The sequence below is a fragment of the Pogoniulus pusillus genome, chromosome 15 (genome assembly GCF_015220805.1).
Source record: "Pogoniulus pusillus isolate bPogPus1 chromosome 15, bPogPus1.pri, whole genome shotgun sequence".
In the NCBI taxonomy this organism is placed as follows: Eukaryota; Metazoa; Chordata; class Aves; order Piciformes; family Lybiidae; genus Pogoniulus; species Pogoniulus pusillus.
Window position 1 is genome coordinate 7,422,477 of NC_087278.1, and position 23,350 is coordinate 7,445,826.

The 23,350-nt window shown below is 45.2% G+C and overlaps 1 protein-coding gene across 1 annotated transcript; it reads right to left on the reverse strand.

Moving 5' to 3' along the window:
• Positions 1–533: 533 nt before the first annotated feature.
• Positions 534–23,312, reverse strand: ACO2 (aconitase 2). Its single transcript, XM_064155146.1, has 18 exons — positions 23,211–23,312; positions 17,261–17,403; positions 15,806–16,064; positions 12,970–13,062; positions 10,901–11,059; positions 10,391–10,541; positions 8,981–9,085; positions 8,631–8,722; positions 8,243–8,348; positions 7,022–7,179; positions 5,994–6,067; positions 4,685–4,796; positions 4,369–4,491; positions 4,025–4,180; positions 2,762–2,953; positions 1,837–1,969; positions 1,433–1,554; positions 534–1,023 (listed from the first exon to the last, which is right to left on the reverse strand). Exons 1-18 carry the CDS (start codon positions 23,244–23,246, stop codon positions 886–888), a joined length of 2,352 nt encoding a protein of 783 aa, XP_064011216.1. The 5' UTR covers positions 23,247–23,312; the 3' UTR covers positions 534–885.
• Positions 23,313–23,350: the final 38 nt, after the last annotated feature.

The following is a 23,350-nucleotide window of genomic DNA, read 5'->3' on the forward strand; positions in this document are numbered from 1 at the left end:
GGGAGAAAACAGTCCTGGTACCTCCCTAGTACCAGCTGTGTGCTTAGCTCCTTTTTCACAGTGTCAGAACTCCCAAGAGTGTAGCAAGGTGGTAGCTACACAGCTTCACCTGGTGATCTAATGAGTTACTCCACAACCTCAGCTTCCTGTTATGGAGAAGGCAACAGTGTGCTTGAGGAAATGAGTTCACTGCACAGTGCTGGGAAAGAATATAAATCACTTGTTCCTTGTGAGTTTGTCATTGCTGCAGTAGTGGCACTGTTGCCCTGGAGAGCAATGGAGCTGGAAAGGTGGTTATAGTCATGAGTGGAACCTTCTGCGGGCTAATGTCAAGGGATAAGCAGAGCAAGGCAGCTGTGAGGGCTCTTTCTTTTGCCATTTGTTCTTGTGCACAGCACTGACTTGCAGAGTAATAACTGGGCAGGTACCATGCCCTCTATGTCCAAGATGTTCTTTCCCACCCTCTCACCCACTGTGACAGGGTAAGGCAAGGGCTGAAGAGCAGGATTATGAATACAACATGAGACAGAAGAGATGGTCACATTCTTTATTTCTTTAGCCATCAGTAAAGTGAAAGGGCAGAAAACAACCAACTGAGCAGACAAACCCACCTTAGCCGGTTATTTCCAAATATAAATAATCGTGGGACAAATGAAACTGAGCCAAAATAGAAAAAGGGAGCTGGGGAATTTAAAAGACAGAAAGTAAGCCTAGCTGCACTCCCTTTTCATAGTGTCAGTGAAGAGGAAGTACCATAATAAAAAGGAAGCTATGGTTACATTTGATCAGACATTTATTCCAACAGTAGGCATGGAATTGCACTTTGATGAAAATGCCAAAGCTGAACCGAGTCCAGTGCACTGGGGGCTTTGTACACACTTAGCTTCATTTCTGCTGCAGCTCCTTCATTCTGTTCAGGGCACTGCCAGCCTGAAACCACTCTATCTGTGACTCGTTGAAGGTGTGATTCAGCATGATTGTTTCTTGGCTCCCATTGGGATGCTTGATGATGCACTTCAGAGGCTAAAGGAGAAAGACAGTTTTTATTTTCCCCCTTCTCTGTCAAGGAAGTTAACTGAAGCATCTCACAGGAAAATTCTACTTGTTTTTAAAGGGTTGAAAACAGAAAATTGTAGCTCAAGGTGGGCCTTAAGATAGGAGTGTGGTCACAGTTCCTTCTAGGGAACACTTGTGCTGAGGCAGAAAATCCAGGAGTTCAGTGTCTCACACAAGAGTTTCTTGAGACCCTTAAGCACATGACGCTCGGATTCTGCCTTGCTCTTCAGTCCCCCAGGCCACCAGTGCCCAGTGTCCTGCCTGGGTGACAGGCCACACTGCCTACAGCTGCCTGTGCTGCTTCAGGCCCTGAGCACACAGCTCAAGACTGCTCCCTGTCAGTGGCATGCCCCTGTCCCCCAGGATGCGTAGTTACCTTCCCAGGTGCGAAGTCTGCCAGCCCCACAATGCTCAGCTTGTCCACAGGATGAATCTTGTTGTAGTCCGCTGGGTCAGCAAACGTCAGAGGCAGCAGACCTTGCTTCTTCAGGTTGGTTTCTGTGGAGAACAAACCACTGAGTGTGCTTGTAAGAACATGCTGCAGAAGACCAGGGTTGCCTTCTGGCTGTCCAGTGCTCCCTAGAGTAGCCTTCCAGCAAGAATCGCTATCTGTGCAGCCAAGTCCACGCACCCCTGCCCGCGGTGTATCTCACAAGGTATGTAACAGGACTCCTGCAGTTAGATCCAGTTCGTGCCTCTAGGTGGGGGCAAGGTGAACACCTCTTCCACCCAAACCGAATACATCCTCTTTACACAGATGGCAGGGGAAGTGCAACTCACCGTGGATCCTGGCAAAGCTCTTGGTGATGATGACCCTGCCCCCCAGGTGACGTGGCTCCAACGCTGCATGCTCCCGGCTTGATCCCTCACCGTAGTTCTCATCCCCAATAACTGCCCATTTGACACCCATTTTCTGTGACAGAAACAGATTTACACTTCTGCAGTCACTCAAGTGAGGAATTTGCAATAAATATCCACCCACACAGTTAATTCCAGTGCTACACTACAGACACTGCTGTGCTGTGACACCTTCTCTCAGAAGGTTCTCTGTGGTTGCAAGGAACAACAGGAATAGAGGAATTCAGTGTTTCACAACTGTTAGGTGCTGCCACCCTTTGCTAGCAAGGGTTGAGAGGGATTGCCTCTGAGACCCAGAACAATTCCTTGCTGCCACCATTCCTTGGTCCTGTGCCAAAGCAACATTCACACCAGCTATGATCTCTCTACTAATTCTGGAAGTGATACAGAAAAGTTTAACTTTTAACTACTAGGAGAACCAATCTGAGACCACTGCCAAGCTGTCCAGAGAGTGAAAACCTATTTCTTGAGGTTCTAAGTCGAGTTTTAAAGAATAAAGAGGACAAGAGTAGAACTTAAACATAGGACTAGACACAGGTGAAACATTCCAGGATGTGAGATTTGGCTGCAGTCACCACCTGTGCAGTGCCTGAAGGAGCTCTTCCCATTTCATCTTATGAATTTGGTCCCCTCTGGATCATGAGGTCCTCCTCTCCCTCTCTTTCCCATAGCAGCAGGTAGTGAGAGAACTTCCTACAGGAACTGCCACCATCAGGTAAGTCCCAAGAAAAAGCCTCAACAGAGTGAATTCACAGACAGAGCAGGAGGATGAGATCCACTGTCCTGGCACAGATTGCCCACAGTGTAAACAGCCTCTTAGAACAGATGTGTCAGGAGAAAGTCTCACCTTGTAGTAGCGAGCTGTGTCTGGGACTGGCCCAAACTCCTGGGTTAATGCATTCCTGACAGAGTTGGCTTTGCCATTTTCAATGTTGATGGCACCAATGAGCAGGTTATTGGAGATGTTGTCCAGATGGCCACGGAATTTGAGCCATGGTCCAGCTGCAGAGATATGGTCAGTGGTGCATTTCCCTTTTACCTGAAGGAGAACAGAAGACTGTCTTAGGCTCACTGACCTGACCCTTCCTCACTGCTTTTTACTCTGAGCCCAAGAGAATTCCACTTGTTACACAATCAAGGCACTCTAAGGCACAACCCAGTGTGTCATGCTACAGGTTTTGGGGAGGAAGGACATCCCTGCCCCAAAAGTGTAAATTACAAAAATTAGCTTATCCATGCCACCTCCTGCCATGTCCTCACTTCCCTCAGCAGCAGGTTCTTCAGGAACAAAAAGCAATTAAGCCCTTCCTGCTACAGCTCAGCCTTCCTGCTGGGAGAGTGCAGAAAGAAGCCAAATGTTTCCTCTAAGTTTCCAATCTGCACATAAGCCTTCCCAGCTTGTAAGAACAGAATTCTCGACCTGAGCTAATAGACCTCCAAGTGGTAAGTCCTAAAGTGCTTGCAAAGGAATTGCCTGTGCCAAAACCTCAAGCACAGGTTCAGTATGACCCTCGGGTATGTTTGCAACTGTGCCACTGAGAATCAGCAACATTCCTAAAGGCCAAATCCTAAAGGACTGATCTTCAGAAGCCATGACTGTTAACTCACTACAGGCAGTGAGGTGAAACCCTTGTCTTCAGTAAGTGACTGCAATGTGATGTTAGCTGTTGTGAAGCCATTCTCTATAAAATGCAGAGGGAACACACACACACTGATGGAGAAGTTCCTAACCACCTCATTTCAGACAAGACACATCTTAGAACAGTCAGGTATTAGAGATGCTAACTAAAGAATCCATCCACCTTCCTGCTGCACTGGGACAAATTCTGGTATGGGTGAGATCATATGACATGCAGTGACAAGCTTCGTTTTTCATGGCATTAGCTAATCACTAGCTCAAAGGAAAAGTGTCTCTTGGTTATAAGAAGTATCAGAAGGAACACTTGGGAAGAAGGAAGACCCTTGTTTCACTTCCCATAACAACATGGATGAAAGAGAGGGAATGACAGATAATGAAAAAAAAGCACATCTGAAGCTTCTGGCAATGGGTGTGCAAAGCCCTCTTGCAGCAGCCCTGTCACAGCCAGTATTCCCCTGCTTTGCTCCTGACCTTGATGAGGATCAGCATGTCTTCTAGATCCTTGCCGTCCCACTTATCGAAGGGCTCAAGAAGCTGGAGGCGCTGGCTGGTAGGGCTCACATCCACATGCTGCCCACTGCCATCCTTAGGAGGGTATTGGTAAGTATCCTGGCCTGGGTCAAACTCCTTCCAAAGAAAGGAAAATCATCAGCCTCAGCCACCCCAAAGGGATCACAAAGAGAAGAATCCACCACAGGTAACTGTCCCTCCAGCTTTAACACCAAGGAAGGGGCCAGTGTGTGAAGAGTTCCCTTGTTACATATAAACCACTACTAGTGGCAGGCCCTCCCTCCATCTGCACACTGAGTAGTTACCAGCTTGGGCAGCTCATCTGCATCAGGTGCTTCTAATTTAAACTTCTTCCCATCTGCTCCTGTCAGGTAATCTGTCTCAGGGTTAAACTTTAGAGTGCCAGCAATAGACAGGGCTGTGACAATCTGAAAGGAAAAAGGACAAATTTAAAGACCTATTTTACCACCCATCACTTCATGTCAAAGTCCTGCACCTAACAGATTCAAAGGCAGCATCCAAGCTGCAAACCAAGCCACACTGGGTCTCTTCTGCAGGCACAGGATTTAGCTTCCAGGACACCATGAAATACTCCACAGCCCCCCTTAGGATGTTTCTTACCTCTGGAGAGGTCACAAAGGCGTGAGTCTCCGGATTGGCGTCGTTGCGACCTGTGAAATTCCGGTTGTAGGACGTAACTATTGTGTTTTTCTCTCCCTTCTTGATGTCCTTCCTGTGAAAGAAACAAACACACTCATGAAATCTAAAGAGAATATTGCTTCTAGATGTCTCACTGCTAAAATCTCTCAAGCCTGGCTTTGGTAGCAATAGCTATCTTTTGGAGACACGAACTGATGCCTGGATGCTTCCTCTCCCTTAAGTACAGACCCAAGACAGACACTGAGTTTTTGGAGGAGTTTTCATAGCCCACATTGTGTGCTGTTGAATTGTCTCAACAGCATCAACTAAGAACATTGCCCTCCACTACCAACGACAAAGCCTCATGAGAACAGGTCTCCTATCTCTTCTATTGGGAATCTTCCCCCTTGCCACTCTAAATAATGGAAGGCAGACCAATTCACTTTCCCTGTCTTACAAGATGACAAAAACTGCAGTCCACCATCTCACAGATAATAAATATCCCCATTTTTTTTTGTCTACTGTAAAAAGCCTCCAATTGTGGCTGTAATGGTGGCCATTTTGCAGCTTCACTCATCTAAAAAGTTCACTACAGAATCACAAAATGGTCTGGGTTGGAAGGGATCTCCAAAGGTCATCCAGTCCAACCCCCTCTGCAGTCAGCAGGGACATCCTCAACTAGATCAGGCTGCCCAGAGCCCTTTTGAGCCTGACTTTGAATATCTCCCAGGGATGGGGCTTCAATCACCCACCCTGGGCAACTTGTTCCAGTGTTCCACCACCCTTATAGTAAAGAACTTGTTCCTAACAGCCAATCCAAATCTGCTCTTCTCTAGTTTGAAGCCATTGCACCTGAGCCTGTCACCGTAGGCCTTTGTACACAGTCTCTCTCCATCCTTCTTGTAGGCCCCCTTCAGGTACTGGAAAACTGCTATTATGTCTCCCCAGATGCTCCTCTCCTGCAGGCTGAACAACCTCAGCTCCCTCAGCCCGTCACTGTAGCAGAGGTGCTCCAACCCCCTGATCATTTTCATGTCCCTCCTCTGGACCCATTCTCTCAGCTCCACATCCTTCCTATACTGAGGACTTCAGGACTGGACACAGTACTGCAGGTGAAAAACATAAACCTGCAGTTTTTCATTTCTCCTCCTCCATGGTGTATCAGCTATGGCCAACGAGTCTGTGAACATACATTTTTAATTCCCAGAGTGTTATATTTACAAACAAATTTGGCTTCAAAGAGCACTTGAGAAAATTACCAAGCTAGAGTGAGGGCCATCTTTCCATTTACCTGTCCCACTGGCCAATGCACGGTCCACAGGCGTTGGCAAGAACCAACCCTCCGACATCTCGCAGGACTTTTGCCTGGGGGGCAGAGAACAACTTTGTTACTTGGAGGAAGTCTCTGAGGTTGCTCTTTCAGGGGAAGAGGACACCTGTCTTCTAAAAGAAAGCACTGAACCTGAGGAAACTCCCCTCTGTGCCTCACTTGCAATTCTTGGGTCGCCTCTACAAATACATGAGGTTTGATGCCAGTAAAGCTGCAAGTTAACAGAGGGGAAGAGCACAGGATGACTTGCAGTGATGTTGCCCCTCTCTATATACTTGAAATTAAGCAGTCCAACTACTCACAGATACCTGACTGAAGAGCAGTGTCTGGTCTGATAAATATCCTACACATTTCCTGTTCCTGGACTTGGTTGAAGGAGGCATTAAGCACTGGCTGGACATATCCACATGTAACAACTTGGTTCCCAGACCATGACAGCATCTAACATTTACTAACTATTAGGACTAATTAAAATGTCAGAAAATGGGAGGAAGTGGGTGATGGTTCTTCTACAGAAACATCACCTTTAAATAAAAGACAAGTTTTTCCTTAAGTTGAGACTAAAATGGGAACCACCTTCTGATAAATGGCTTACAAGCATCCTAAACCACTCCTACAGGAGAAAACTGGATTGCAGATGGGCACTAGCCCTTCATCAGCCATCCAAAGAATCCCAAGAGCCTGAGGCATCTCTTGCTGTGCATCCTGCTACCTTCTCAGGGTCCCAGTTCCTCATAATTGTCTCAATTCTGGCCAGTTTCAGTCTCATTCCTATACACCCTATATATAGTGAAGACAACACTATCAAGGTCACAGCAGGACCTACGGGCACAGCAGCACCAGGCTGGTTACTACATCAGTAATTGTACCACTGATAGTAAACGAAGACAAAGTTTGAGAGGCTTCCATTAGTTACCTCCAGACTCCTGAGCAGTGTCTGGAAGAGTCTAGCACTTGCTGTTTGAAGAGCAAAGAGCAGCCATACTCACATAACCATCTCTTTCGATGGTGGCACGGATCTGCTCCGAGCCTGGCGTGATTGTGAACTTGGATTTGCATTTCAAGCCGTGCGCTAGCGCTTGTTTCGCCACTGCTGCAGAGCGCCCCATGTCTTCATAGCTGGAGTTGGTGCAGCTGCCAATCAAACCTGTGGTGTTTGATAGAAACAGGGAGGTGGTCATTGCAGCCTTGGTTCTAGGAGTTCCTCCCCAGTGCATCTCTCAGCAGGAAAAACAAGGGAAGGGCACCTTTTCTGCTGACAAGGAATCTGAAGCAGTTTCAAGTGCTAACAGTGCCAAGCCTCCATGCAGTACACCATGGTCAGAAGCAATCCTTTGTCCAGCTTTGTAGGTTACACAGTCAGAACATGGTACCTGGTCACTAGACTGGTTATGTTTTACAAGATAGAAGTGACACCTACTTGCACTTTGGCTAAGCAGGTTACCACAGAGAGGTATTGTTCCACAAAGGCAGAAAACACTTCAAATCAAGATGGCAAGGAATGGAGGATGTGACAAAAAGACATCATCCTTTGTTATAGCTAAAGACCACATGAGGACATACTGCACCATCCTGACAACATTCTGGTGCTTGCTAGCAAAAAATACCTTTTCTTTTGGTTACAACTGCTCTTGACCCTATTTATACTAACAAATAATACATTTCCCACCTGGGATGTGGCCTTCACAAGGAATTCGGAGTCTTTCCTTTCCTCCAGTGAACAACACATGAGAAGCCAGTGTACAGGTTACCATCCCATGTGAGTATGTAAATATCCAAACCTGCTCTTTGGGACAGCAACTACTCACTTTACCACATCCCCAGAGCTCAACAGCCAACTGCTGGAAGAACTGACCATCATACTCCTGACAGATCTTTGCAACAGACAAATCCATGCAACAGGCTTTTAACAAAGGTTCTCTTCAGCAGGAGTCCTGTCAACTCAATCATTCAAAGGTTCCCAAGAAAAACAACAATAAAAATTTGTCAGCCTCTTGAGATGAAAATCTCTCCAACTATCCCAGGTCTCATGCCACACACCAGATGGTCACTCTCCCCAGACATAAAGGGATGACACTGCAGCTAAGTCAAAGGATGTACGGCAGTCACTGAAAGATCAAATCCCAAGCTAAGTGACCAACTGCTTATCCCAAGACAGCAACATTTATGCCACGAGGATGAAGGCAGAGGAAAGAGCAAATGCTACCCACCAACTCTGATATCAACAGGCCAGCCCTCCTTTTCTGCCACAGCACCAATATCTGACACCGGGTGGGCCAGGTCTGGTGTGAAAGGTCCATTGATATGTGGTTTCAGCTTTAAGAAACAGTGACAAAGTCAGAAATTACAGCAGCCAAGAAAACCCCAAAACACAGAAGAAAAACAATTCCTCTCATAGCTCTATCTGGAAGCTGTTTAAATAATGTTCTCTTGCACAAAACACCAAAAGTAGGAGCTGTCAGTGAGGCAGACCTGAGTGTTTGCTACCTCTTCTAGCACAGAGCTGGGGGTGTTGCATCAAACTCCCAAGATGGTCCACATTCACATAAAGCAGAGTCCCACCACAGCATGGAAGATGACAAACAAAGGAAGTCTTACCTCACTGAGGTTGATTTCTATCACCTGGTCATATTGACAACCAGAATCTGGTACCAAGTGTTGTTTGAATTCATCTGCCAGTGCAGCTATGTCTAGAAGAAGAAAGGAGATTTAAAAAGTGCCACAAATATGAGGGGAAAAAAGTCCCTTCAAAACAGCTAAAGAGGAGGAGTCCACTGTGTACTTCCTCAGCCACTTCATCTACAGGCTCCTTGCTTGTACTAAATGACCTACAGGACCATGTAAGGTCAGAAGTCACACCAGACACCATAGTATGAGGATGCTGCTCCCAGAATACACCTTCCCTTGAACACACACTAATACCCCTTTCAACTCCCAAACCCTCTTACCAGCTCGCCCTGTCTTGCCCAAGTATTTCTTCATCCGTGCGTTGTAAGGGAAGATGGATGTGGTAGCTCCAATTTCAGCTCCCATGTTACAGATCGTTGCCATTCCTAGAGAATGGATGGGAGAAAAAAACACAAGGTCAATGAGAAAGTCCAAGGCCATTCAATTCTTCAAAAACCAGTTCATGGAAAAGACAGCAAAGCCAAGAGAGATCAGGACATCATCCACAAAAGCTAATTCCATGGAAGAGGACACACTAGGTAATGGCTGGGTCAGCCCCTAGTGTTTCTGACTGATAACAGTGCCTGTGATCAGGCTTTTCTGCAGGGAAGGAACTGAAAATGAAGCTGATTCTTGCAGATACTGGAAAAGATGACAGGGAACCCCCTGCCTGTACTGAGCATTTAATATATTTCAAGCAGTGAGCAGTGTCTCTGCTACCTGCAGTGAGCGTCCTGCCTCTCCCTACTATCTCCTTTATCTTTACTAGAAGAGCCAGAACTTTGCAAGAAATTAAATAAAAAGCTTGCAGTGACAGAACTCAATAAAAAAGGGCACTGGGATCCGTCCATGTCTTTCAAAGACAGTGATGAAGCTGTAAAAGCTGCTGGTTTACGTGTAGCAAGCTAGAAGCAGATATCACAGTTCATGTTCCTCTGCTTTCACAGAAGACAAATCCCAAATTGCTCTCAGTTTGCAAAACCAAACATTCCAAGTAGCAGTTAAGCCTTGCAAAACTAAACACTCCAAGTAGCAGTTAAGCCTTGCAAATGGAGAGGAGAAGTCCAGCTTGAAGGCTGCACTTTAAGCCAATGCAAGGGATGCTGCCCATAACTTAGCCCTAGCTAACATCATTATGGACAACTGCAATTTTTGGTGGTTCAAGTTCAGTACCCATGACCCACATTTATACCCAGAGTAAGACTGCACATTACAAACTGCTCCTTTCTAGTCTCCCCTCTGCCCTGCTTTTCTGAAAAGCTTTTCCTTTAGCAGCTGTCACACACATACCAGCTTCAACTTGTTTGCTTCCTCTATCCACAGCCTATTTTAAGCTGCAATGAAAATGTCATCATCTATCTCTGACATCTCCACCCTCTAAGCACACACCAGAATATATCCACCCTTACTCTTATCCTGGTGCACCACCGTGCAGGGTTGTTCACAATTAACCATTCAGTGTACTCAAAGTCACAAGAAGATTTAATGGAGAGGGGTCACTTTTTCACCAAAAGGGAGTGCTGGCTGCTCACACCTGCTCTCCCAGTTTGCCATGCACTGCCTATCTCTGCAGGCCACGGGAGAACATTTAGTACTTCTTGTCTAATTAATTCCCTTCCCAGCCTCTACAGACAACTCAACACCCAGCTCCAACAACAATCCACTCAGAGAAGATTTTTGTGTTGCCTTACCCGTGCAAGAGATTGAATCCACACCAGGCCCGTGGTACTCGATGATGGCACCTGTTCCACCCTTGACAGTAAGGATGCCAGCCACTTTCAAGATGACATCTTTAGGAGAAGTCCAGCCAGAAAGCTTGCCAGTCAGTTTCACCCCAATAACCTGAGCAATGTTAATGAGAAAAAAATAAATACTGACATAATTTCCTTTCAGCAGCCAAAACAATTCCTCAGATTTTGTCCCAAGAGTCTAGGTGGTCACAATACCAAAAAGCAGCAGATTTGAACATGTGCAGAAGGGCTAAAAGCCCTGACAGGGCCAACTGAAGGTTGATCAATACTCAGTTGATCAATAAAAAGACTGGAAATGCAAACTCAAAGCTACCAATGAATCACAGACCAGCAGCTCAAACCAGTGTGTGAATTACAAACAAGACTGTAATGGTATACGGTGCCTGAAAAACAATGTTTCTAATACATTTCACCCTTCACATTGAGGATTAATATTCCTTTTTCTCCTACCTTTGGACATTTGAGCTCCCAAGGGATTCCTGCCATGACATCTACAGCATCAGCTCCACCCACACCAATGCAGATTCCTCCCAAGCCACCTCCGTTGGGGGTGTGTGAATCTGTGCCGATCAGCATAACCCCAGGGTAGGAGTAGTTCTCCAGGATGATCTGAAAATATAAATGGATCGTTTGCTTGCTTGTTTGTTGGGAAAAGAGGGGGAAGACAACGGGAAAGATGACAAGAACAAAAATTTAGAACAGTTTGTATCTGCGCATTTCAGCAGCAAGAAAGCAACTCAATTTGCTTTGCACTGGAAATTCGCTTCTGTGGAGGATGTAGTAACAGAGCAAGGTGCTCAGCCCAGAACAGCAAGCCAATTTAGAAAACAAGAGAAAATTTAGGAAGTAATCTCCCATTTTTTTCCACTGGAAGATTTCTTCCTTCCAATTCTGCCTTTTGCTACAGTGCCACCCTTCCTTGTTCGGGCTCAAAAGTCTGTTAGCCTCCAAGCCCGTAATTAACTACTGAGCAAGTCATTCCACCTATCCAATGCTAGCAAGACCTTTCACAGTCGTTTTGCTCCCACAGCAATAGAATACCAACAGGCTCCTCCAATCCATGCTACCAGCCAAAATCTAATAATAGAGAAGAATCCCTCACAAATACATCAGGAGGTTACCCTGCCCTTATTGCTGCTATTGATTCCAGGGAATGTTCTTCCACTACTAACAAACCCCACAAAACAGTTCCATAACAAAATAACTAGGAGTTTTCTATGGTAGTAACTCAGTAAGAGAACTCAAGCTAAATGAACTTCTCACTGCATGTGTGACACACCAGCATTATGGACAGCCTTTCTGGGAAGTACATAAATCACAGCGTGTGCATGACAGAACGGCCTGGACAGAAACAGGCAGCCCTTTATTGAGTAGACAAGGCTTTGCTTCTTGTACTTCCAGTTTTATTTGCTCCTAGCTCACATTAGTATACTTGTGTGACAAAAGTCACTTTCAAGTTCTTGCTTCACCAAAGTTGGACTCTGAAGCTATACAACATGAAACAATTTTCCTCCAGCCAGAGAGTCAGCCATGAGAAAGCTGGCAGCCACAGCAGGGAGCTATGCTGCCATATGACAGATGTTTCAGAGCACAAATGACCTGAGGTGTTCCCATAATCTTTTGGGGAGTTCACCTGTTCTCTTTCTCTGTTGCATCACACTTGGATAAAGTTACCTTAATCACTCATTTTGTAGCTAATAAAACATAGCCAAGAGCCTTGACTGCACCTAGTCACAAGCTCCCTGCTGACAAGATCTTTATCAGCCAAACTTTCTCCTCTCCATTTCTTATGCTTTGTGCTGCACTTCAATTTTCCCTGCCTGTAACTCAAGAGGAACAATGAAAAATGTCTCCTGGACCTACAAAGCTAAGGAAATCCTGCCAGAGGTGTTGGTTTAAAAGAATAAATCAAAAAGCCTCATGAAGTGCTAAGTTGTCTTGGGACAGCCATACTCTTTTAAGGTGCAAAAGCTATGCCAGTAGAACCTCATATTTGGGAACTGTTTTGCATTTTCTCCTGTTCACATAGCAACTTGTTGTGTGTTGCCATTCCTGAGCACTTAAAGCAAGCTGCTCTGTTTGGTGTCCTCATATACTCCTGGTTTTTACAGAACCAAACCAATACAGAATAACCCTAAAAAAAACAAGTGTATGTTCCCAAAGTGTCTTTCCTTACCACCAAAAGCTATTTGCATTATCCCAATGTAGCCAGCTTCACGGTATCACCTTACCATCCCCAACTGTACCAAGAGGAGCCAGCCTACAAGCAGTTAAGATATTTCAGGCTTCTGTGATTCACATGGCATGCTCTTGGCACTATCTAACCATGCCTTAGGTTACAGGTTGACCTTTAAGAAAAAGCACTGTTGTCACGATAACAGAGCAAGCAAGAAAGCTCACCCGCCTGAAAGAGTGCAGGTTGCCTCCCTAAGCTGGTGAAAGTCTCTAAGGTTTGGCTTTTGAGCTTCCTTCACTGTAAAAGAGTTCAAAGACTGCAAACACATACACACAGGCTTTACCTGGTGAATGATTCCTGAGCCAGGTTTCCAGAATCCCACTCCATACTTGGCACCAGCTGTTGATAGGAAGTTGTACACCTCCTGGTTTATGTCCTGTTCACACAGGGAAACAGAGAGCATTAGTAAACATACTTTGTCCTCCCATACATCAAGAGCTCAAACACTTCCCCTTCCCTCCCATGCCCGTCTGTAGTTTGATCCACAGTTTTGTAGCAGCTAGAGGGAGATGCACACTATGTCCTTAAAAGCAAAAGGAAGCAAAACTATTTACCAGTCAGCTGTAGCAGACCATTTAAATTCTTCCAACTTGTAGCTTGCTCTACTAAATCACCTTTTGAGTTACAAACAGCACAAGGGAAATAGCACAATTACAGGAAAACTGCCAAGAAAGCATTTAAAATTTGTCAGCTCCTCTCTTATACTCTCAATGGTGTTTTTTTTTTAAACCTGTTTCTGCTCTAGCCTCTCCTTCCTTCTATACCAGCTGTTCCTTTTGCTTTACAGATCCTTTGCAGACATTTCAAACCCCTTAGATAAGGATTTTGATTCATTTTTACAGATTAAGAAACACTACTGAAAGTTGCTTGGTGCCAGGGGAGTTGGTGGGTCTCATTTCTCATCCTACCAAGTCCTCCACTTTAAGATTCATACAACACTGCCTTTCCTGCTGCACTATCAACATTATTGGTGGAGATCATGCCATAAAAGTTGCTTCTGAGAACAACCATAGTTGCCATAGAAGTATGACACTATGTCCCAGGAGCTCTTGGCAGAAAAGTGGCAGAGGAGATAAGATAAGCACTAGGAGAGAGTTTCTTAAAGTCTGTTCTCATGCAGCTACCCATCAGCATACAGAGAAAGGGGAACCTGGAGATAATGGAGGAATTGTCTCAGCAGACATTTGCTGAAGTTTCCCATGAGGGAGCAGCAGTTCTTTAAGCCTCATTTTCCACTGGGAGTTGGGTCACTTCACTCTGTTTGTGCATCCCTCTCCCCCAGTAAAGCATGCTGATGTGCCAGGAGCAGATCCAAAGCACCCTCTGGCCTGCCAGCATTCATTGTGTGCCAACTGGCAGCAGCAGAAGCAGAACCTAGTCAGAAGGTGGCAGGACCTTTATTTGCTCTGCTCAGAGCGGATGGCAAAGGAGGGACTCAGCTCAGCTCAGGGCTACAGCAAATAGGATTGCTCTATAGAGAACAAATGCAGGAATACAGGAAGACAGGTGAAGAAAATAAACTGACTTATTTAGTAAGCCCCAAATTCTTTGGGCTTACTTACTCAATTTAGGATTGAGACAAGTGGAACAAGAACTCCCCAGATTTACTCCTGAGTGGAATTAAGTTGCTCTACTGTGGCCTGAAGGAGGAAGCCAGAAACAGTTACTTCAACATCAGAAGTTTCTGAAAATAGATATGGACTAAAATCTCAAAATGCAGCTAAGCCCCTACAAACTGTTCACTGTTTGTAAATGTTGGTATCAACATCCAAGGCACAATTCCTTCTGGCTCTGACAGTGAAGTCAGGCTAGGACCACTTGGAATAACAAGATTTCTCCTGCTTCCCTGCTATGCTAAGGCCATGTTCTTCCTTGGCAGAACCATTGTGGAATGTAGGACAGAGGTGAATGTGTTTATATGTAACAGAAACCCCTGTGGAGGAATAAGCAGTAAAACAGCAAGTGGGAAAATTTTGAGAGGCAGTGAATCAGCATTTGGACAAACACCACATTGAAATTCCCAAATAAAACCCAGCATCCTCCACACTTCTAGATACATCTATATCTGCTCTCACTAGCCCTGAAAGCTTCAATTAGTGTTCTTCAACTAGGCAACAGCAAATGGTTTGGGAAAAGAAAGTTTCTCTCTCACAGGATCTACTAGAGCAACACAAACATGGCCAGGAAGCTTTTCACATTCCACACCACAGCACAAAGAGCTGAATTCTCTAGGGTAATTGGGCTTCCTTTATTTCCTTTGGAAACAAATTGTTCCTCTTCCCTGAAATATCTTCTCAACCTCCAGAACACACATGTGTCCTGACTTTCCACCATTAACAGAGCAAGGGTAGCTTTTCCTACATTCATGGCTATTTAAGCCCATGGAATGGATGAATCTCAGCTGGAAAACTCCAGAAGATCCATTTACACTGTTCCTTTGCTGCCCACCATGGGTAATATGTTACCATATCTGATTCATGGCTGTCCTTCTAGCGGGAGGAAAAACCCAACCAAACCACAAATCAACAACCATCCTCCTTTGATTGAAAGGAGGCTTTCAAACAGACTGTACTAGTTTGAGCCTAGCTGAGATATTTTAGTGAGAGAAATTAGATGATAGGCTGTGAAAAGGAAACAATGGTGAGGTCTACTTCACTCATAGGCTAGCTGAGATGTATGAAAACAAGAGCACTGGCATAGATAACACAGTTGCAGTGTCTCTGGCTGCCTGCACTTTTCTCCCTAATCTGCTGTCTGTGTAACTAATCCTTCTGCTTTCTAACTCCCTTGGCTGATTCTCCAAACTCACCTTGAACGTAAGGCAAAGTCTGGGATAAGGTAGAGGGGTGGAAAGGAGGTGGAAGGGTGGTTGGGAGCCCCTCCTGGAGATTCTGGTTTCTGGGAGGGCTGTTGTGTTTCTGTATTACTTTTTAACTTGTATATTTCTGTATATAGCTGTATAGATTGTAAATATCTGCTTGTATGTTGTGCTAAGCTGGAAATACAAAGCTTCAATTTCCAGCTCTGCTGAGTCTAGTCTGGGTGATTTCATATGAGGAGGGGGACAGGTAACACCCAAACCGTCACACAGACAAAAGTTAAGTCTCTGCAGCAGTGACCTTAGCTCTTTGAAGATCCTTTTCACCACCTGACTGGGCTTCGATGAGGTGATCACAGTGGATGGTGGAAGGCACAGCCACCTTTGGCAGCCCGCTGCTGATGAACTGCAGCATTGCCATCTGAGCAGTGGCATCCTGCATGGCCACGCGGTCTGGCCGTAAGCGCAGATAGGTCTTGCCCCGCTCAATCTCCTGCTTTTCTGGCTCATCCAGGTGCCCATACACAATCTTCTCAGACAAGGTCAGGGGACGATCAAGCCTGGGGAGAAGAATTAAGGTATCTGCATCTTGTGTACTTCAGTATTTGCCCTTTGGAACAAGTGACAGAACGCTTCCCCATATTGCTCTGACTGTTAAGGCTCAGTGACACACAGAAACCTGCCTGCCCTTCTTACAGCACTATCAACTGACAGTTGGCTAAACAAGGGCTTGGTCCACAAAGTTCAGAAGTATATGGATTGATTATAGAATAATAGAATGGACCAGGATGGAAAGGACCTCCAAAGGTCATCTAGTCCAACCTCCCCCTGCAGTCAGCAGGGACATTCTCAACTAGACCAGGTCGCTTCAATATCACTTAATTATTTCTTTTATAATCTTCCCATACAGTAAAAGAAACACTGACTCTGCTAATTTCTTCAGCCATACCTTAGGACAGCAAATATGGAAGTAAGACAGAGGTCAGGCTCAATTCACAAACACCAGATGCCTCAGCAAGCAATTACAACTAAGTAGGAGTTTTTGTGACCTCAGACCTTTCCACCTGCAGCTGTACCAGTTGAGGAACCTATTTATGCCAGTGGTGAGATCTTCTGAGAAGTAACTAAGCAGGCATAATTACTTGAAGTGAGACCCACCTCATTTAACAAAGGACACAGACTGAAGGTCATGTCATGCAAACCACTGTCAAGCCAAGTGGAGCAGGAGTGACAACTTCACAGGCACACGAGCCTCAATCAGCAGATTAAGGTCACTCTGTTTACATGTGCTATGAATTCCTAGCCCTCCTCTCTGTGTCTAATGCCTAGAGTGGAACACAGGAAAACATACACTGCCAAAACACAGTGCAGAAGGAGCACTAGCCTATAATGACCACTGCCCACATGCTGACTCCCCAGGAATGAGCAAAGGCCATTACGGAAGCTTCTCACGGAGGACATTAAACAAAGAGGACAGAGCCCTTTCTAGCACCTCCTCTGCACTGGCCTGGTTCTCTGCATGCTGCAGTGCTTTATTGTAACCCTCAACTCTTCCCCCTATCACTGTGTGTCTAGTTGATTGGCTAGGGCTGGGTGCTAGGTTGGACTGGATGATCTTGGAGGTCTCTTCCAGCCTGGTTGATTCTATGATTCTATATGTGGCAAGAGCCATATGACATTTTCCTCCTCCTCTCCTGTCACAGCAGATCTAACTTGTGCACATGGACCCCTTCCCTCTTCCCTTCTCCACTCTTACCTTTTGCGGACAATGTTGATGTTCTTCTCCAGCTTTTCATAATTGATGTATTCATTAGGCTCAAAGTGGCTCATGGCCACCTTGGCCCGCTGGCACAGGGCAGGAGCAACATGGTAACGACGGATCCCACTATTCAAGGCATGCTGGAAAAAGGAGAACATTAGCACTGGAACCTTGCAGAGTGAATTCCTATAGCATACCAATAACCAATAGTTTTTCACTTGTCATTCCTGGGAGTTTACAGGCAAAGGCTTTCAAAGGCACTGAAAGAACATTTGATTGTACAACACTGAGTATTATGTTAAACAATGAGACACCAGGTTATCCAGAACAGGCAGCACTTACTAAATCATTTTACATTTCTATTTATAGCACCATATGCCTCACACTTGCAGTCAGAAATCTGCTTTCAGGCAATGCAGTAGTGATTTCTAAGCAAACACTGGCACTTTACAGTCATGGTGGAGAAGAACTCAGAGTCTCCAAAGCAAGCTGGTACTGAGTTTATACTGAAGGACTGGTAGGTGACACAGAATGGGACTGAGCAGACACCCATGTGTTCCACCATCACAGACCACATTCCCTATGCAGGGTCCCTGCACAGAGTTACAAAGGTTGTATTTTCCACATAGGATGAGCCATGTTTCAATGCTAGCTAGGGCAACTTCAATGAATGTACCTGATCCAACTCAGAGCAGGAGAGAGGCAGGATGTGAAACAAACACATCAGCTTCACCAACCTGGCTGCACAGATCCAGATGCTATCTATCTTTACTCTCACAAAGGCACTCTCACCTTTCCCCTGTGAAAAGCTTTGCACTTGCCCTACAGGTGAGTCAACAGCAGGACAGAAGAACTGTACTGTGAGTTGAACACAGCAGCAGAAAATGGCATGGGAAAACCCCTAAATTTTGCTTGGCAGCTTCCACAGTGGAACAAGTTCCCTGCAACATGAGAGAAGGTCAAGCTATGGCAAGGCACTTTCACAGCACCTGACCTGAAAGACACAAGTCAGTGCCCAGGGTTAAAAGGCTCTCACATAGCTTTGAAAACTAAATCAGACAGCAGGCTCCAGAGCACTTCCAAGGACATTGCAAGGCACATTTCCTACATTCTTTGAAAGTCTCAAAGGATGGCACTAGAAGCCTAGAAACAGACTGAAGAATTCAGCATTCTTTCTTCTCCAGTATTACTCATTTACCTCAATCTTGTTTTTTCTATACATCCTCTACTTCATCATTACAAGGCTTGAATAAGCAGGGGCTAATAAACACAGCAGTACTGCACTCAATATCCCTTTGTATGTATGACTGTAAATCAACAAATATTCCTCACCCAGAAGACAATCAAAGTACCTACCCCTGGGTTTGGTTTCTCAAAAAATGCTAGTCAACTCTTTAAATCTGTTCAAGCATTTTTAATTTTTCCTTGTCAATCCAACACTTTTTCCAGTTTTCTTGTTAGTAGCATTGAATGCATTGCCTGAAATAATCACAATCAAGGAGACATTACCAGTTTTTATCCAAATCTCTTGTTTTGTGCTCTGCTCTTTTCAATAATATTTGTTTGTATTTACACAATAAAAAGTTCTGCAAATCTAGGTGAGACTTAACAGTATTTGCTGGCAATAAAGGTGTAGTTTGCCTTTTTTCACTCAACAGTCCTATGGTTTAGATATTCAGGTTTTGGTAGGAACTGTACAGACTTACAGCAGCTGTACAGCACTTTAGATAAAGGCTATCTGAAATGAGCAAACACGGCGGTATAAGAGAAGGCACTGCTCCTCCAGAAGTGCAAATGAAACCCAGGGATTAAATTTCTCTGTGCTGCACTTCAAGCTTAGAACTTCCAGAACATATCACAGGTGTTAGAGTTGAGACTTGTCCTTTTTACACCACCAAATACGAACCCCATAAAAAAAGGCAAGGCAAAACAAACACCATCCAGCTTCTCACTGGTTTAAAGTGCTTAAGGTGGTCTCTACATAGTAGCCATTTCTGTTTCTTTTCTTCTGCCCCTCCTTCCCACCCCTCCCTTTTTTAACTCAAGCATTTACCTAGCACAACTATTTCTGTCAAACATCATTACCTCATAATATATCCATTATCCTGTAAAAGTCTCCAGCTCCTGGAGTCGCTGGAGAAACTATTAAGTGATTTCATCAAAGTTCACACTAAAAGACTCTCCTCCTCTGACCAGGAAAGACATTTTGGTTTAGTACAATGACTCCTTTTTACATACACCCACCCCACTTCTGCACCTAACCCTGTGACACAACTGACCAACGGAGTTCCTCCTTGTCACCCAGCAAAGTGAAAGCTCTTTCAGCATAATTCAGCATACAAAAGAAAAGATCTGCAAATTAAACTAATGGCAGAGGCTTCATAGCATTCTGGTCTTGTCTGGGACCAAAGCTCATTGTGATAAAATTCTGAAGCTGGGCTTTCCAAAGAGGTGCAAAGAAACTTTTCTGATAGAAGTCTAATTTAGATATACTCCCTCCCCTGCCAATTTGAACAGAAGTGTCTTTACTTCAAACTGAAATGGCTGGATGAAACACATTATTTGTTCAACTAGTACATAAATATTCAAGTTGTAATTGCAGATGTAGCAATACAAAGTTGTCAACTCCTGTTTGATCATAACTTCATGCCACCAGAAGCAAAGAGCCCTGTGTGGAGATGGAGGTTGGCAAGAGAAGCCTGGAAAATCAAAGGTCTGTTTCTGTGATGGCCAGTAAGACTGGAAAAAAAAAGACTCGCCTAGGCTGGTCTGTTTCAGAAGACTAAATAATGATTTCTGTCTATGTAAGACTTTTTAAAGGCACCTACTAAAAAAGTGCTATCTCCATTTTACTGGGATCTAAATCTCCTCCCACATCTCTGCTCTACTGGGAATTAATTTGATCTAGTATGAGTGTTCTCACATTGGCATCCAGCACCTCTAAGGATCCATCATCAACCATGATCAAGAGCATACAACATCTAGCTCAAAAGCCTGATCTCTTCTCATAAAGAATCTGCACTTTATCACTCATGACACTCATCAGTTCTCTCTGTCTGTCCTTTTGCCACTGCATCTGCAGGAACCAAGTGACAGAACTGTAAGATAAGGGAAAAGCCACAAGCCTAACAGTTTCCAGCTTCACACCCACCCACTCCTCCCTGATGCAGTAGGTGACTTGCGGGGCTTTTGTGGTGGCTTTTTCACTGCATAGTGAGAAGTTCCTTGAGATCAACAGCCAAGGGAAACTGGCAGCCAGCAACCTACACATTTTCTCTTTTATCCAGTAACTGATCACTCAACAAGCAGCTGCCAAGTGATGCTCCCTCACCTTGCATTGAATTTGTTATCCCAGCACCTGAGTGCCCTTATTCAGATTTCAGTAAATGAAACAGAAGCAATCATTACACAGCTCCTAAATCCATCAGTATCCTGACTGACAGGTGAAAAGCTTTAAAACAACACCAAAAAAGCCAGCCTATTCAACAGGTCATTATTTTACAAGTCTCTGTAAGGAAGCCAACACTTATCTTTATAGATTTTAAAAGCTCATCTTGAAAAGCTTGCAGTCATGCATTTAGTTCACTAAAGTGAATGATCCACATGCAAAGGGAGTCTGAATTCAGAAATTAACTTACACTGCGACAAATTCTGTAAGCAAAAGCTTATGTTTGAAAGAGTAGCAAATGTACTACATGTGCTCCTATCTGGGAAATCAGTCCTAGAAATCCTAGCTGAAACCCAAAATACCATCTTTCCTCATCCTCCCTGAACTAGGAACACTGGCCAAGTTTCCAACATTCACCATGATTCATCCTAAAAAAAAAGAGCAGTGTAATCAAATTGTAAATGCAGTCTAATTTTCCAGATCTACCCACAAAGAGCAACCAAAATTAGGGTTCTGAAGATCAGCTTAGCTCAAACTAAGATTGTTTTCTGTCAAGCACACAAAGCTTCCCATATATGATTTTAGCATTCATCTACAAGACCTTCAAGAAATCTCTGATACTCAAGATGGTTTTAAGTTTTACAGCACTGCTCTTTTCAGTCAACCCTCAGCCAGCACGGCTCACAAAATGGGATCCTGCTAAAAGCATCCCTCAGATAGGAATGAAATAGACCTTGACCCTTTGAAGCTATTAGAAGACTTGTACTTTAAGTAGGCCAGCCAGCCCAAGCTAGGCTAATTCCAATTAATGTTCTTCAGAGGTAAGCCTGCGACGCAGTTCCAGTTCCAGAACAGTTCTAGGATGGGAGATGAGTAGAAGCTATGTTAGTAACATGTGCCACAGTCAATGCTGGCACTGTAACAGTGATTGGCAAGGTGATTCTCATACTCAATCTCTAGGCTGCCATACACAGGCAAAAAAAAAAAGCCTCCTAAAAAGGTCACTTTTAAGCACATTTACCATCACAGATGTAGCCTTTCACAATGGAAAGAAAAACCCATGCACTCTGAGCCCAGTCATACAAGGCAGCCTCCTAGAATAGTAAATTCCTCACATTCACTTTGCTAGCACTACCTTTGCTTTACATTAAAAAACATTAACCTTGACAAATGACTCTTCTTACGCAATGACACACCCTGAGAACCTATTCAGTGGCCCAATAAAGGAATTCACTTTATGTGTAGCCACGTCTGTGTCAAAGTACAAACTAAAAGCTATGTAACAATCAGGAATGAATACACTAAGTTAACCAAAATGGTGTTACTCTGCAGCTTTTGCTTGAATTTGTAAACCTTTACTTTACTAAGCACCTACCTCTAAAGGAAGGAAGGAAGACAAAATGTGAATTAAGATTAAGCTTTACAAAGTACTTTGAAAATACCAGAAGGTGAGTTCTTTGGCTGCCTAAGAAAAGGGAACACGTTGGCCAAGGTCACAAGTGGAAAACTGGTGAGTTAAATTGCCTGAGCTAACGACATGCTTAAGAGTAATACAGGCTTTCTTCAATCTATTAGTAGCCCTTAAAAAAGGCACTTTGATACTTGTCTTCCAGGCTTTAAAACATTGTGATATTCTTATTATTGCATAGACATTAAATGCAGTAAGGTCTCAAGTAAGAGAAACTCTGTGGTAACCCCATAGCACAGCCAGACGTGATTTTTAGAGGTCATGATAGATGGGACTATGGGAAACGCTATCACTGCCCTGGAAAAAAATCAAACAGGCAGTTTGTATGCCTGTCAAGGCTGCTTTTCAGCCTTCCTAGGTCTTATTGGTCTAGTTGATTGGATAGGGCAGGGTGATAGGTTGGACTGGATGATATTGGAGGTCTCTTCCAACCTGGTTGATTCTATGATCTATTTATATATAGACCCTCACATCTTTTTCACCCAGAGATCTTTACACATATGCAGTACTTTCGAAGCCAAGCAGAGAGCCTTTTCAATCACTCGCACAGTAAGGAGTCACCTTGTGCTACTGAACACTGATAAGGGCAAGAAAGAGAAGAAGGCAAAAAGGGCGCCCTCAGGAAAGGCGTTTCATTCTGCCGTTAGGGCCTGTGCCCTCAGACTCCCAGGCGCGGCCGGGCACCTCGCTGGGCCCAGGGTCTGACAGGACTCCAGTCCCTCAGGGCGCGGTCCGGCCGCCGCGGGGCAGGCGGCGAGGCCAGGCCGCGTCCCCGCCGTCCGTTCACCTTGTCCTCACCTTGAGGGCCGGCCGGTCCCGGCGACGGGACACGCCTTGCCCCGGGGCCCGGGAGGTGGCCGCCGCGGCCTCTCCGCCATCGCCATGGAAACGAGGCGCTGGTCCGCGCCGGGGACACGCTGACCTACACGCGAAGGCGGGGACAAGCAGAGACGGCCCCGGATCGGACGTTCAGGTGACCCGTCGCCCCGCGCGGATAACGGCCCTCGGCCCGCCACGGCTCTCCCCTGCCGCTGGCCCCGCGCTGGCCCCCGCGGCGCCCTCCCTGCCTCCCTGCCTGCCGCCCCGCTCACCCGCAGCCGGGCCGCCAGCACGCAGTACGGCGCCATTTTGTTCACTGACAAAGATGAAGTCGCGCCCCGATGGCGTCACGCGCCCCATTTCACCGCTCCGGCGCGCGGGCGGGGCGCCGCGGGGCGGGGACACCTAGGTC